This window comes from Aquarana catesbeiana, linkage group LG09 (genome assembly GCF_042186555.1).
Source record: "Aquarana catesbeiana isolate 2022-GZ linkage group LG09, ASM4218655v1, whole genome shotgun sequence".
In the NCBI taxonomy this organism is placed as follows: domain Eukaryota; kingdom Metazoa; phylum Chordata; class Amphibia; order Anura; family Ranidae; genus Aquarana; species Aquarana catesbeiana.
Genome location: NC_133332.1, coordinates 44,126,907 through 44,144,107, shown reverse-complemented (window position 1 = coordinate 44,144,107; position 17,201 = coordinate 44,126,907). Strand labels below are relative to the sequence as shown.

The following is a 17,201-nucleotide window of genomic DNA, read 5'->3' as shown; positions in this document are numbered from 1 at the left end:
AAAAACCCTTGAGAGTTTTATACAACACCAACAAACAAAGGCGGGTGGGAAGTAGGCCTGCCATCCTGGAAGACTTCCCAGAAACACCCTTACCATCAAGTGTAACTAAGAAGGAAATAATCTTTTCATTTGTTAGACGGTGTTTGTTAGTTTTATTTAGACAGCATGAAGGAGTTTAGAAAGTCTAATCATCTGTTAATTAGTTTTAGCGGCCAGAAAAGAGGTGATCAAGCCTCAAAAACAACCATAACCAGATGGATTAGGCAGACCGTTACTGCAGCCTGAGCAGGCAGCTAAAACAGTTCCCACTAACCTAAAGACATACTCTACAAGTTCTCTGGTGGCCTCTTGGGCAGAAAGGGCTGGAGCGTCAGTCGACCAAGTCTGCAGAGCAGCGACGTGGGCAAGCCAGAACACTTTTCTGAGGCACTACAAGGTGGAGCCATTGTCACCTCTAGGTGACAAAGGGCTCCACCTCAAGTCGTCTTCCAGGAAATAACACCTGAGAGAATAGGCATTCTTTCCCTAGCCGCCAAAAACATTTAAATGGGTGGAACTCCGCTTTAAAAAGTCAGGAGCTACAAAATATGTAGCCGCTGATGTAATAAACAGACACTCATCTGTCCCATGGTCCAGCAATGCAGGCACCCGAAGCCTCGCTCCTCTCCGCAGCACTGGCTTTGTAACTGGGCACCCAGCTGTGGCTTCACAGCAGGGCACACACTGCGCATGCGTGAGCAGTGCTGCAAATTGTGAATTAACTAAACAAGTAACAAGGCGCAATATGCAGATACCTTACAATATAGTACCTAATAGTCCAGGAATGTGGGTGTACAGATGTGTACACTGGTAATATAAAACCGCAGTCTCAGTCAGGGCAGTCACCAAGAAACCAAAAGCGAGTTCCAATAGCTAAAAAAAGACAAGGAATAGGGGCGCCTCTGAGACATTATCATAAACACTTTATTTTAAATAAAATATCCACTCACATGAAAGTAGGAGAAGGCATGTACAGGAGCGTGGTGAAGGCTGGAAGGCTGAAAAACACAGGGCTGCAGGTAGAAGCTGTATCAGTGTAGCTGGAGCACAATCCAATCCAGGCAAGCAGGGGTGCAGATGACTGAGCACATACACACATAGGTGAAATGCAATGTCCCTGGAGGATGGTATCAGTAGTCCAGTGGAAAAGGAAGGAATCAGTCCAATAATAGCATGAATATCTGTGGAAAGGAGGAGAGAGACGTCTGGCTGGATGGCAGGGCTGCGCTGTATCTCCAGCGATCGTACTGTCCCTGTGTGGTGAGGGAAGAGACACGGCCGTGTATGTGAGATGGAAATGAGGCTTGGAAAGCAGACACAGGCCGGCGCCGTCATCAACATGCGACGCGTTTCTGAAATTGCTAGCTATAGATTGATAGAATAGCCGCATTCCTTTTTCAAGCATGGATACACAATACATGGAGGGGTTTAATATAGGCGGACCGAGGGGCGGAACCAAAAACATGAATGGAGACACAGGCTAATGAAGAGGGGAAGGGGAGGAACTAAGGAAGACAGGAAATGGGGCAGAAAACAGGAAATGGGGCAGAAAATGGGACAGAAAACTGTAAACAGGAAATGGGGCAGAAAACAGGAAATGGGGCAGAAAATGGGACAGAAAACTGTAAACAGGAAATGGGGCAGAAAACAGGAAATGGGGCAGAAAATGGGACAGAAAACTGTGTGTATAATTTAATTTAAAAATGGTAAAGAATAATGGAGAAAATATTATTGAAAAATAAATAAATAAAAAATGATGATGAAAGAATGACAAGCTAAAAGTAGATATAAATATATGAATATTGTAAATAATATAAATAAATATGTAAATAATAAAAATAGATATATGGTCAGGGAAAAAAAAAAAAAAAAGAAAAAAAAAAAAAGTATGCTAGAAAATAAAAAACTATAGAAATAAATATACATGTATAAATATAATAAATGGATATAAATGGATCTTATATAATGGATAGATATAAATGAATGTATGATTGGAGAATGTGGAAAAAACAAAAAATTATAAAAAAATCATGTAACGGAAGAGTTATATAGTATATGAAATTAAGGATATAAGCTGAATGCCATATTGGAGAAAAAGAGACAGAGTATATGTGCAACAAGGACTTTTCCTGGCTGATTAACCATCCCAAGGATCCTAGGGTAGATACTACCTTGTCCAGGATGGATAGCAGAAGTTCCGGAGACTGGTTGTAGACCAAAAGGTCATCCAAGTAGGGGATCAGTTCAATCTCATGGAGATAGAGGTGAGAAACCACCTCTATTAAAACTTGTGAAAATTCTCGGGCTGGCTGCCAGGCCGATGGGCAGGGCGCTGAACTGCCAATGTTGGGCGCCCTATTCCATGAGAATCGCAAAGCTTAGCAGGCTATGATGCAGAAAGATGGGGACATGGATGTATGCATCTTTTAGGTCTATTGTGACCATGAAGACCTCTTTTAAGAGAAGTTTCCAGACGCTGTATACGCTTTCCATGCAGAACTTTTTACCGCAGGTACTTGTGTAGTCTTTGCATGTTTATTAGGCAATGTTTTCCCGAGGGCTTTGAGACCACAAAAATGTGAGAATAAACCACCCTCCCGCGTTGCTCCATTGAGACCAGGATAATGACCTCCTGCTCTGCCAGCAATCTGATGCTTTCTAGAAGGCCTGTCGCTTTCTGTTGCCACTGGGTAGGTGGGTTAGGAGAAAGTTTGGAGGGAGTGTGGAAAGTAGCTTTAACCTGAAACGCTCCTATGAGCTGTAGTGGCTCCGAGTGATTTTCTCCCACTGGGTGAGGAAACGTGAGAGTCTCCCCCCTACCCTGGCATCACTTAGGATCCTTGTTGGCTGGTTTTAGGCCAGAACGGTTATTAGCCTGGGGGTCTCGGGGGGGGGGGGGGGGCTACCTCTTTCTGCCTAACCCAAAGGGAACCCTTCCCTTTGCCTTTTTTTAGTTCCCCTGGGAATTTCTTCCCGTTTCCGTGGACCTAGATCGGGCCTGATCTAGCCCTGGCCCAAACAGTATAGACCCTTGAATGGTAGGCCACAGAGTCGAGTCTTCGATGTGTGATCACCATCCCAGGTTTTCACCCACATTGGCAGAGTTCAAAAGGGCTGCTGACTTTGCGGTCATACAAACTGTCTACGGCCGCATCCGCCAAGCATGCCTCTGCCAATCACCTCCAAGGAGTCTATGATCTGCTTGGAATTGGCACCTCATGACACGTGATCAACTAGCTTGCTCACCCACATGTCAGCGTTCCTGGCCATGCAGGCGGACGCCAAGGCTGGACTCATGGCTGTTGAGTTAGCCTCCCAGGCTCTGCACAGCAAGGTCTCGGACCTGCGGTCCATTTGATCCCTAATATTGCCAGCATCCTTTAACAAGAGATCAGATTGTTTCGACACCTGTGTTAGCGAAGTGCAGATGTAAACATGTTTTAATATCCCAACGGGGTTAAAAACACTTACAGGATGAGGAGATAAAAAAGGCACATCATGGGAGTGTGTAGATGGATGCATTCTGCAGCATTGGAAAGGGTCACGGCGGGAGGAAGTCCTCAGGCATGTTCGTGTATGACACACTATGGATCAGTCACAATCAGCAGCAGAGAGAGACGCTGGAGCGCCGATGGAACTGAGGAAATCCAAGGAGAAAAGGGAAGACCCGGAAGTGATGTCAATGCTGAGGGACTGCAACCAGCCTGGATCACAGCGCAGAGCAGGTCATAAGAAAGGGACGCGTTTCGGAACTCTGGACGGTTCCTTTGTCAACCTATGACCATAGAAAAAGCTGGACACAATTTATATTCAGTAGGATGGCCATGGGCGTGTACAATAATAAGGAAACAGGAAATAGACATATAAGATAGCGTTCTGAAAGAAAGTTTGTATATGGAAAAATGTATGTATAGAAGATGTATGTATAAAAATGTATATAGCACTATACAAAAAAAGGATTTTTTTAAAAAAGATAAAATTGTTTAAGATTGTTGCAAAATTAAAAGATATAATACATATATGTGTGGAAAAAACCTACGGCAAATCAATAATAGAATAAAATATAAATGTATTTGAACCAATGTGTTGTGCAGGATTATAGATTGTGTTCTAAAAGTAAGCATGTAAGCCTGTGCGTGCACACACATATACACAAGATGACATAAATTGGGTGTATATGCCAAATGTGATAAAACGGGTGATGTCACATAACAAGATCATAAAAGAACTTGAGAGGGAAAAAGAAAAAAAAAAGGTGTGGGGTATATAAAATCTCAAAGTATTGCACTGACTTCAAAGTCCTCATTTAACCCTCCAGGGACCAAAACATTTAATAAAAAAATCCAGTACATTTCCCTATGACAAAGTCTTCTGTAGCGCTCAGCTGGAGGAAGGTCCCTAGGCATTGCCTCAATGACCCACACCTTAAGGCCGTCTGTGGATTTATCATGGAATTGGAGGTAATGTTTGGGAACACTATGATTGTCCAATCCACCAGTAATAAAACGGCGATGTTCACCAAAGCCTTTACGCAATGGCCGAATAGTTCGTCCTACATAAAACAAGCCACAAGGGCATGTAAGGCAGTAGACGACATGGTCAGAGGAGCAGGTGTGAAAGCCCTAAGTTTACTGGGTGCTACCTTACTTTTTATATTAGGTGCTTTTCTATAAGCAAATTGGGGTTTTTTGGACAAGGCAGAAAGAAGATGTTCATCTTGAAGCAATAACGACCAGTGTTTCTTCACAATATTTTCCATCTGTCTATGTCGGGAGTGGAACTGAGTAATAAAACGTAAGTCGTTCATCTGAGTATTGGCACGAGGAGAAGGGTTTACTACAGAAGATGCATTCTTATATTGTAGAGAAGCGGTTTCTACAAGAGGTAATAAATATTTATCGGCCCATATCACCCTGAGGGGCCTGAGGATTTTAAAGTCTTGTTCCTTTCTGGACCCCGAATCACAAAAGGAATGGTCCTCAATATCAGAATTTTGCACAAATAAATGGATCAAGATCATTGCTACACAGAGACACATCAGATATGAACAATCCATATACCAGATACAGATTGTGTTCTCTCAGGATTGCAGAACTGACTTCCCATCTACCATCCCTTTGGCGGTCTATCATTGCCAAAAAAAACCCACAGGAGGGAAGACATTGTCATTAAACAAAAGTTGGGGAAATTTAGTAGGGATCTGAAAGATTATAGTAGTAACAGAATTTATTCCTGGAAACACAGATCTGTTCATGATCTTCCATCTCTTATGGATATCAATCCATTTGCCACTGTTGTCCCTCGGAAAATAATCCCTGTTAAAAACATATCCATCTCTATACCAACCAAGCCCACCATTTTACATAATAATAATAATAATAATAATAATAATAATTACCCACTGGTATTTTAGATCCTGGCCAGTTACAACAAGAGGCTCCCAAAGCCTCCACTTTTATTGTACACAAGTTGTCCCCTACCATCTTGGATGCCCCTCCTTTGACCACTTGTTCATCCACGTCCACTGATATTCATAAAGATGTTTCTGCCAGTACAGCATCCACCCTTACTAGTCTTGTAGATAGAGAATCTCCTATTCCATCAGTTTCTTTTGGTCCCAATTCTCTCCTTGTGACATCCACCACCACCACCCACTCCTCCGATTTTACTGTGGTCCCTTTTTTAGCATTCAATCTCCCCCCGGGCCAAACCCCAAAAAAGAAAATACGAAGGAGACACTGTCGAGGTAGAGGGGGCAGATCTAAACCCAGACTTCAGCAAAAAGAGAGCACTGTCAAAATCTTTAACCTCCCCACCCATGCTTTAACAAAAGAAGAAATTTCTTTACTTAGTTGAGGCTTAAATTTTGCCCCATCTGCCCAGCCGAATCCCTTTCTTCTTTTTAAGGATCTGAATAAATTTGTTTGCCGTATCACTCTTAAGAGATTTTTCAATATCCAGTCCGCCAAACATCAGCCTCACACCGACTCTCATGTAGTTGACATTTCATGTAATAACACTGATATTAATGTTGATTCTGGCTCCTTGATCACTTTAGAGGAACTATACAATCATTCCTCTACTCACTCTCTGCCCAGATGGCTGTGAAATTCATTATCAATTATACACACAGCATCTTATCACTTCCCCACCTATTCAGAACACCACCTTCAGACCCACGTCTGTGTTTTACCCTACCCACTCTAAAGGTTCGTGCATTGATGCGTTTTACCGCATTGTTCACGCTGAAATACAAGAGATGTGCAATTCAGTCAAAAATAAAATATTAATAATAATAATAATAATAATAATAATAATAATGCCACCTCCAATCTTACCAATTGTGAAAAAAGAGCTCTTGACACCCTAACCAACAATTTTGACTTCGAAAGTGCGGATAAAGGAGGAGGCATAGTCATACAAAACAGGGCTGACTATGTCACGGAAGCCACTTGACTTTTATCCGATGCCAATACGTACATTAGATTAAATAAAAACCCATTGCCCTGCTTCACCCTTGAAGCCACCTCTCTTGTTAGGGAAGCATTGAGTGACCATATCATCACACAACAAGAAGCAACATTACCAACATTTTTGGTCAAGGAGGTACACTTTACTCCATATTTCTACCACCTGCCCAAGGTGCATAAAGATCTAAAAAATCCCCCCGGACGACCCATTGTCACAGCCATGGGCAGTATTAGTAGCGGTTTTTCACAATACGTAGATCAGTTTCTACAACCACTTGCCCAATCCCTTCAGTCTTACATTAGAGACGGAATTCATTTGTTAGAGCTCTTGTCCATGTACTCTTGGGAGCCAAGCTACCACTGGGTCTCCTTAGATGTACAATCATTGTACACTTCTATACCACATGATGTGGGTCTCAATTGCCTTACAATTCTTCTTATGCCAAGATCCCATGTTGAACCCTAGACAAGCCTCCTTTCATTGTTGAGGCTACCTCTTTCTGCCTAACCCATAATTATTTCATGTTTGAGAATGATTTTTTTCTTCAAGTAAATGGGACAGCTATGGGGGCACATTTTGCACCTTCATATGCCAACCTTACTATGGGGCACTGGGAACACCTATTTATATGGCATAACCTCTTTTCTTCTCACATCGTCTTTTATGGTCGATATATAGACGATGTGATCATTATTTGGGATGGCAGTGCATCCATAGTGTCGGACTTTGTCACATATTGCAATACTAACAATATGGGTCTCAATTTCACTTCTGTTACAGAAGTAGGTTGGCCTTTCTTGATCTTGAACTTTTTTGGGTTGGTAAGGAATTACATGCTAAAAATTATACTAAGCCCACAGCTGGAAATTCGTTCCTCCATTACAACAGCTGTCTCAACCCTCTATGGCCTAATAATGTACCCAAAAGCCAGTTTTGTCGACTGATAAAGAACTGCACCTTGAGTGAGGACTATGACACCCAAAGCGAAATCCTTAAAAGAGAAATTTCTTGATAAAGGTTTTCCAGTTAACCTTGTCGAAACAGCTCATCTACAATACAAGAATTCATCTTCTGTAGTAAACCCTTCTCCTCGTGCCAATACTCAGATGAACATATCAGATAAAGGGCTTTCACACCTTCTCCTCTGACCATGTCGTCTACTGCCTTACATGCCCTTGTGGCTTGTTTTATGTAGGGCAAACTATCCGGCCATTGCTGCAGAACGCATCAATCTACACACTCCCATGATGTGCCTTTTTTATCTCCTCATCCTGCAAGTGTTTTTAACCCCGATGGGATATTAAAACAGGTTTACTTCTGCACTTAGAGGCGCCTTTTCTTTCTTTTTTTGTGTTTAATAGATATTGCTTCATTCTGCAAAGCTGCAGCCATTAGTGCTTGAGATTCCTCCACATCACTGCCACCACCATTACTATTACTATTGGACTTTTGTATAGAGACATTAGCTTATATTATATTGAAGCTCTGAGCGCCCTAATCATCCCCCTTTTTACTATGTGCTAGCGAAGTGTCTAACTTAGGCGTCTAAAAAAAAAATCTTCCTCTTCCCTGAAGAGGCACCTGCGCTTCCATGTTTTGAACTTCAGGAGTTTCCTCTCCGACTCCTTCCATTCTCTCAAGAGGTCTTTGAGAGCCTGGTGGATCGGGAGAACTTCAACTGAGGTCTGACCAGGCACCTATACATGGGCTGAGACCTGTGTCGCAGGTTCCTGGATCTCCTCTGATGCATAATCTGCTCTGAGTAGTCCATATCAGCTGAAAAAAAAAGAAAAAAAGTGCCTGCCTGGCCTGGAATCCTCCCTGTCCTGGTCCAGATCCTCTTCTTCATAAGGAGAGCTCTTATCAGAGACCTCTGCCTCCTCATCCTCAAAGTCCTGAGTGTCTGGGGCTCTAAGGGTTCATAACGCCTACCCCTACTGTCCCACCGGCTAGCACCTTGCTGTGAGGAGGAGCCCTTCCTGCTGGAGAGGGGCTCAGCCTCCTGCCTAGACCCGAAGGTTGCTTGGAAGGACTTGAGGGTTGCCAGCATTTCAGACTGCACGGAGAGGAAATCCCTTGTGACCTGTGCGGTCTCTTTTCTGGATAATTTATTTCTACCTTTGTAGCAGAATGGCTTAGTGTGTTCTTGCAACAGCTCGTCATTGCAGTAACCACATCTTTTGGAACGGGAGGGGGTCTTAGACTTAAATCTACTGGCATTCCCCTGGGCAGCAACCTCTGTCACTGAAAGAAAATGCATAGCCATTAGTAAGTTCCCCCCAAGCTTTCTGCTGTATCCTGCAAGGGTAAGGGCCCCCCCTTCCCTTTTACCCCCTCGCCCCCCTGTGGTCTCTAGTGCTGTGGCCGTTTCTGGCCCCTTCTCTTTCTCCATGTCCAGGCTCCTCCGCCACAGGACATTAGGCAGAAGAAGAGTGGGATGTGGACGCCTGCTCCGCTTCCAGTCTGACCTGCTGCCAAGAGTGTGATGCTGCCATTTTCTTGGAGACTACTGTCCCTAGAAACTTCTGGCTCTTGTGAGACATGGGCAGCGGCATTTCTGGCGGGGGGGGAAAAGAGTATGTCACCACGCATCTTCCTGGAGAGAAGCCCCTGGGAAGGGAAAGCCCTACCCGAACCTATTAGCTTCTTCAGCCCTCTGCCTCAAGTCTGATTTAAAATAAACTGTTTCATTGCACATTGGGGAAACAACTCAAAAACTGAGGAGCACAGGGAGGGGTGGGGGTTTTAACCTCTTTCTTGATCGAGTTTCCTGTCAGGGGAGACCAGTCAACTCTCAGGTGTGCCGTCCTGGAAGACGACTTGAGAAATAATTATTCCTTGCATCAATACTAAAGAATCTTATGTTCCATAGGGCAAAAAACAAAAAGTTTAAATTTTGTGATATCTTATTAAAGATAACCACCAGCCAAAGCTGATATTTCCATTTTGGGAAGACATTGAGTCCTGGACTCTAATATCATACCATGCTAGTTTCAAGTGTTCACCCCCTACCTCAAGGCCAAAAGATGCTGATCTTTCAAAGTGAGACTTGACGATTATTCAGTATTACGAAGAACCCATTATGACAATAACATAATGGACATTGTAAAGGTTACGCCAACTCAGTAGAATTGGGAAAATTTACTGGGGATATCCTACCACTGCTGTCTCCAAGGGCTATAGGAAACCAACAATTGGATTTGCTTAACAACAACTGCTCAACACAATAAAACTTTCCCCAACATATAACAATGTTCTCTCACCCCCCCCCCCCCCACCTCAAACAGTTTTACATGCTTCTTGCCTATTTCCACCATCAAAATTCAATTGTCTGTGGTTAAATTGGTCTTCCATTTTGTTTATTTATTTATTTTTTTTATTATGGAACTTCAGGTAGAATTTTCCACCAGCTGTTGGATACTTTTGATGCTCTGCTCCCTTTTTAGAAATGCATACAGCGAGACCTCGGTTTGCGAGTAAGGTGGTATACAAGCCTTTTGCAAGACAATCTATATTTAAAAAAAAAAAAAAAAAAAAAATTCTGACTTGATATGCAAGCGCCGTCTTGCAAGACGAGCAGGACTCAAGCTGCTGGTGTATGTATTACCGTATGTGGCCAGATGTCCGGGGGCGCTGGTGGCTCCCAGCACTTCCTGGAGAACTCCCAGCTGGGTGGGGCGGGCGTAACGTGGAAGCGTCAACAGTTCCTGAGTGTCTGAGTTCTCCAGCGCCCCCCGCACCTCTGGCCACATACACCAGTGCCCCCACACCTCTGGCCACATACAGTACTGCATACACTATCAGTGGTTGCGGAACTAATCATCTGAGTTTATATTATTTCTTATGGGGAAACTCGCTTTGATATACGAGTGCTTTGGATTACAAGCATGCTCCTGGAACAAAATTATACTCGTAATCCAAGGTATTACTGTACCTTACTTCTAGCAGTCTCTGAAGGTGCACATGGGTGACAGTTTAAGGAAACTATTCATGACAAAAACCAGGGCCTACTGAGCTCTCCTTGTGAAAATGCTAGTTGATTGGCTGGGATGCTAATCCTTTTGCTTCAATGCTTGAGTTATTGACTTTTGGACTTTTCTGAACTGTACATGCAACGTGTCAGTGAATCAAGTTATTGAAAATGAGGGGCAGAATAACAGCCAGAATTTTCAGAAGGAGATCGGCAGTGACATGCCACCTTTTAAAGTTTCTGTAGCCAAACCCCCCCCCCCTTTTTTTAACAGTCAGTGCAGCAGAAGTAGCACTCCAGGCAGGATTTCTGGTTGTGTCCCAATTGGTAACGTTAACCTTCTGTATTTGTCCTGGTGACCATTGTCACACAGGCACAGAGTGAGGACACTGAAACGGGGGTGGGGGGGGGGTGGGGGTGTTGGTGCTAGAGCATACCATATAAGAAATCAGGCAATATTGAAGGAGCAAAAATTTGATTAAAAAGCAAGATTTTCCTTTAAAATATTCTCATCACTCACCTGTTCTCCTGCATTTCTATCTAGCCAGTTTAATGCCTCCCTATTACTATTCAGAGTGGCAAGTGCGATGCTTAGATGTATTTTCTGGGAGCACCATGCTGTTTGAACTCTCTTGCATTCTTTTTCCATCTCTATCTGAACTTTTCTTTCTTTCTCCAGATCTTCCTCTTTCACAGGTAACACTGCCCTGGCATTTTGCTCCACCTGTTCCCAGCACGTTTCTTCAAGTCTTAGGTAGCCCTCCAAGTCAAGAGAAGAAAGCAAAATACTCTGGGAAGATGGGGCAGTGTGATAGTTTCCAAGCTCGGTTACCATCTCTCGAAGCCTCACAAAGGCCGCATTGCACCTTGAATTCAGGGTTGAAAGTTCTTCCTTGATGTTACTTAGACTCTTCTCTTCTTGCCTCTCCACTTTCTCCAAGGACAAGCGATTATGGAGACACGTTAACCCCAAAGACTCCAACTTGTTGCGGCATTGCAGTCGATGAGCTTTGATGCTTCGCAAGCTCTGTAGCTCTGCTTCGAGTTCTTCCAAACTCTTTGTATCTTCCATCTCCCAGTGTCCTTCAGCTTCACTTGCCCCTTTGCAGAGGTTCTGAAGCTCATCTGCTTCTAGAAGTGGTTTTCCAGAGTCTAGAAGGGCATCATAGGCATCCAATTGCTCACTGGTTAAAACATTTTTCTGATCCACAGTGCTGCAAAGCCAACTTAGGAAGACCTCTACCTCTTCACTGCCTTCACAGAGCCAATCAAAATCCTCCCCCTTAAGATCCTGTGCTCCAGGGTAACTAATAGTACGCAGCATTTCAACAAAATCTGAGCCTACGACGCTGGGAGAGTCCAGAAGAAAACAAGTAGATCGTTGACGAGAGAGCCTAGTCGGGGGTACACTCTAGGAAAAATAAAATAAAAATGGTAGCCTTATATGAAGGAAATACAGAGGCGGCCATTGCTGACCTCCTTATAAAAATTCTAGTTGCTTGGCTGTCATGCAGATAAACTATGTAGCACCCTGGTGTTGGACAAGGTTGCTAAGAATAAAAATGTAGTTTGCTCTGCGGTAACCAGCCTGGCTGATTGTTAGGGAGATCCACTGACCTTTTCCTAAAGCTCTTCTGTCACTAAATGGCATTGGATTGACAAGGGCTTAGTAAATCTGGACTAGGAGTGGATGGGTTGTCTCAGCCAATTGGCAGGGGTTTCTTTGCCCTTGGCCTGCTGGGAGAGCCAATTTATTTGGGAAGGGGTCAGGTGATCCGGGTTCAGTGCCACGTGGATGGCTGTCTGGGTGAATGTGCGTTGAAAAGCTCCTGGGTGCTAGGCCTGAGGTCTATCTGGGAGTACCTAGCTGCTAGGTTGTCTGAGGCCTATTCAGGTTGGAAGCAAGCAGCACGGGGTTGGGGTTTCAGGCTTCGAGCCCAACCAAGTTGCAGGGGGTTCTGCCAGCTGGAGACCCAAGTAGTTGCCACAGGTGAAGGAAAGTAGTTGCCATCGGAGACGACCACTGTCGCCAGAGGCAAGCGAGAACCAGAGTCAAAGGTAAAGGGGACACAGTCGCCAGCAAGGGACAATCTCTCCTGTTATCAGAGGTCAGGTTCTGTGGAGACTGAAGTACCACCAGAGCAGCCTTTTTCACCAGCCGGGAACGGTAAAGTAGTTGGGAAAGCTTCAGCAGAGTCAAGTCAGGGACCCAGCGGGACAGTGTGGGCGATACTTGGAAGCCACAGCGGGATAGAAGGAGCTCAAGGGATCCAGTGTTGTCTGGGATCTGAAGAGTCTAGTGAGAGACTGGGAGCTCAGTGAGAGGATCTACAATGGGATACTGAGTTGTGATGTGTATTGAAGATGAAGTTACCAGATCAGTTGCTATAGGAGACAGCAGTCTACAGATAGTTTGCTGCAATTCAGCTTAAAGGCCCTTGAACTGTATAGCGGTTCTTCTATTCCTATTTTTGTCTAGGAGTCTGCCAAGTATTTTGCATCTGCCTAAGGGTCAAAGGGGGTTGTGACCAATCCACGTATTATTACCAAGAGAGCACCGACATGCCTCCATCCCAATAAATATGCGAAAAAGTGAGGGGACAAAAGCGGGACTTTGTATGAGGCACGTGGGTGAATATATTGGGTTACATGCTAAATATTGAGATGTAAATGATGAAGTCAATATAGGTTCCACAAATGGTATTGAAGTGTAATCATGATATAAAAAGTTTTAATGGCATGTGTATTTTGGCCAAATACAATCGAAGGAGAACACATATAAGATCCTAATAAAAGCGTATTGACAACAATGTATAACAGGCAGAGTTCATGAATTGATAATACAGTAGTAATAACACATATACATGATACATTACATAGGTGCATCAATAGATCTAAACTCAACGCGTTTCATGGCTTGTAACCAATCGTCAGGAGTCCGATGCCATTTAACTAGATCAGAAACAATAAAATACCTATTAATGTGTGAGCAGATGTATGTAAGGGAGATATACTGGAAATGTAATCTTCCGTGTACTCACAAGTTGCACATAGATCGATAGTGATAAATGGCTGCCTTTGGCCGGGCATCCCATGACCCCGTCACTCATCTGGACTTCTGGCTCGGCTGGCTCACTCACCACACAGGTAACTTTCATACCTCCTGTCACTCACGTTTACCCATCACAGTAACGACCTCCTGCTGCACACACATGCATTCCCTCCTATTACCCTCACATCTTATCCACTCAAGCTTTTCTTTACACACATATGGCTATCCCACACTGCTTTCACTGATCCTATCATCACTCACCCACCCACCTACACACCCTTCCTTATTCATCATCGTTTTTTTCCCCAGCTTATCCACATCCCATGGCCCCGCCAGATGTCCCTGACTGCCGGTCTTCATGGGTGCCTCTGTCATATTGGCTGCCGTGCTGGCGGCCCTTTTGGGGTATGCTCTCTGCCTCAACCCCGGGTGAGACTCTATGGACCCAGACTGTTATCGTATTTGAACACACTATCGATCTATGTGCAACTTGTGAGTACACGGAAGATTACATTTCCAGTATATCTCCCTTACATACATCTGCTCACACATTAATAGGTATTTTATTGTTTCTGATCTAGTTAAATGGCATCGGACTCCTGACGATTGGTTACAAGCCATGAAACGCGTTGAGTTTAGATCTATTGATGCACCTATGTAATGTATCATGTATATGTGTTATTACTACTGTATTATCAATTCATGAACTCTGCCCGTTATACATTGTTGTCAATACGCTTTTATTAGGATCTTATATGTGTTCTCCTTCGATTGTATTTGGCCAAAATACACATGCCATTAAAACTTTTTATATCATGATTACGCTTCAATACCATTTGTGGAACCTATATTGACTTCATCATTTACATCTCAATATTTAGCATGTAACCCAATATATTCACCCACGTGCCTCATACAAAGTCCCGCTTTTGTCCCCTCACTTTATCTGCCTAAGGGTGTTCAGGCCCTAACCCTCTCTCCCCAGTTCTGTTGAGACAATAAATCTTTTTGCATTCTCAAAATGTCTGGCGCCCAATTTACTCTATACCACACCCACTATGCCTAGTAACCCACACTGTGAAGATGAATGTCAGCTCTCTCTGACTCTGGAGGCCACCATTAGGCCTCTAGGAGTCGAGGCCATGGCTACAACTATATTGCCAAAAGTATTGGGATGCCTGTCTTTACACGCACATGAACTTTAATTGCGTCTTTGTCCGTAGGGTTCAATATTGAGTTGACCCACCCTTTGCAGCTATAACAGCTTCAACTCTTCTGGGAAGGCTGTACACATGGAGTCGTTTTTCCAGGGGTTGGGCCTGGCCCCTCAGTTTCAGTGAAGGGAATTCTGTCAGCATACCAAGACATTTTGGACAATTTCATGCTCCCAACATTGTGAAAACAGTTTGGGGATGGCCCCTTCTTGTTCCAACTTGACTGCGCACAAAGCAAGGTCCATAAAGACATGAATGAGCAAGTTTGGGGTGGAGGAACTTGACTGGCCTGCACAGATTTCTGACCTCAACACGATAGAACACCTTTGGGATAAATTAGAACGGAGACTGCAAGCCAGATCTTCTCAACCACATCAGTGCCTGACCTCACAAAATGCGCTTCTGGAAGAACGGTCAAACATTCCCATAGACACACTCCTAAACCTTGTGGACAGCTTTCGCAGAAGAGTTGAAGCTGTTATATCTGCAAAGGGTGGGACAACTCAATATTGAACCCTACAGACAAAGACGCCATTAAAGTTCATGTGCGTGTAAAGGCAGACGTCCCAATACTTTTGGCAATAGCATATATTGGCTTCAGTACTCTGAGTCATTGGGTCAAGGATGCAAAGTATTAAAGTCAGTGGCAAATATTTTACATGCCGCTTCTGGTGAGATTAGGCTCCACAATCACATGATCTAGCGGTTCATCTCCACTGAAGCAATCACTTGCACTAGCAACAGGAATGCCACAGAAGATGCAAAAATGATTCTTCCATTATTAAAATAGGCCGCAGGTGCAGCAGGACTTTGCTGTGCCTAGCCCGAAACATGTCACAACAGGACTTGAAGGAAGAATATAATTTTGCATCTCAGTGTGTGGCATATTGTTGCTGCTACAAGTTATTGAAGTGAGTGGGACAGCCAGGCAGTTAGACATTTTTTAGCAGAGTTCAGTAATGGCTGCTCCCATGTTTCTCATGTATATTAAATAAGGTGGAACTGGGGGTAACGTGGAACATACAGCAACATACAATTACAATTCATTAGGTTATGAGTTGTGGGTTACTGATTTTTTTTTTTTTTTTTTACATTACAAGTTAACTCAGTGTTTTTTTTTTTTTAACAGCTTGTTAAATTTTAGATTAGCCATTTAAAAACATAGTATGTGGCTATATATTAATGATTAAAAGAGTACTCACTAAATGTCTGGCCATTGTATACCGTCAGATGTTTCAGAGTTCCTGGAGAGAGTAAAAACAAATATACTATTATAATAGTATATATTATACTATTTTATTACCAACAAATTGGATTAGTGTATTTGCCATGGCACAGACTCCTTTGTTAACATTAAAGGGGTTGTAAAGGTTCGTGTTTTTTCACCTTAAGACCCCTTCCACACTGAGCCGCCCTGGGCATCAGCAGTAAAGTGGGGCTATTTTAGGGTGGCTTTACTGTAGTTTTAGCGGCGCTATTCGGCCGCTAGCAGGGCATATTTAACTCCCGGTAGCGGCCGAAAAGAGGTTAAATCCGCCCGCAAAATGCTGCTGTAGCGACGCTTTGCCAGTGGTATAGCAGCGCTGCCCCTTTGTTTTCAAATGGGGAGGAGTGGTGTATTCACCGCTGCAAAGAAGCTGCTGGCAGGACTTTGTGGCGCCCTGCCAGCGCAGCGCCCCAATGTGAAAGCACACTCAGGCTTTCACACTGGGTTTGCAGCTGAGGATTTTTTCAGGCGCTTTACAGGCGCTATTTTTAGCGCTGTAGCGCCTGAAAAAGCCTCAGTGTGAAAGGGGTCTAATGCATCCTATGCATTAAGGTGAAAAAACACCTGACAGTCACCAGCCCCCTAGCCCCCCCCGTTTTACTTACCTGAACCCCTTCATTCAGTCGGCGGGGACGCACTGTCTCTCTCTACGGGCTCCCGGCGCTTGATTGGATAGATTGATAGCAGCGCAGCCATTGGTTCCCGCTGCTGTCAATCAAAACCAATGACGCGGGGGCGGGGCCGAGTCCTGCATTCGGCCTCTATGGATGCCGAATGCTGGACGCGGGAGCATGCTTCTCCTATGGGGTTATCTGATGCGGGAAGGAGCCACGAGACCCGCCGGGGGACCCCAGAAGAGCAGGTTCGGGGCCACTCTGTGCAAAGCGAGCTGCACAGTGGAGGTAAGTATATGTTTGTTATTTAAAAAAATAAATAAATAAAATTACCCTTACAAATCACTTTAAAGTATAACTAAAGGCAACACTTTAGTTTTGGACAGAGTGGAAATGATTTGGAACACCTATTGTGTTTTTATTGCTGTCTGCGCTCCCATAAGAGAGATTCACCCTCTCTTTGTTCTGTTTACCATCATTGAAGGTGAAAAGTGAAAGCAAATTCCAAATTTTGGGTTGTCCCCAGAAAAGTAATAGAGGAAAAATGCTCCAATGGAGACACTCGTTCTGGTGA

At 43.9% G+C, this 17,201-nt stretch overlaps 1 protein-coding gene across 1 annotated transcript in view; it reads right to left on the bottom strand.

Annotated features, from left to right (window-relative positions):
* LOC141107558 (HAUS augmin-like complex subunit 3) overlaps positions 1 to 15,963 on the bottom strand; it is a 38,342-nt gene extending 22,379 nt beyond the window's left edge. Inside the window, exons 1-2 of the mRNA XM_073598387.1 lie at positions 15,949 to 15,963; positions 11,001 to 11,891 (exon numbers count right to left, since the gene is read on the bottom strand). Of these exons, the coding sequence (XP_073454488.1) occupies positions 11,001 to 11,891; positions 15,949 to 15,963 (906 nt within the window). The remainder of the gene's footprint in view (positions 1 to 11,000; positions 11,892 to 15,948) is intronic.
* Positions 15,964 to 17,201: the final 1,238 nt, after the last annotated feature.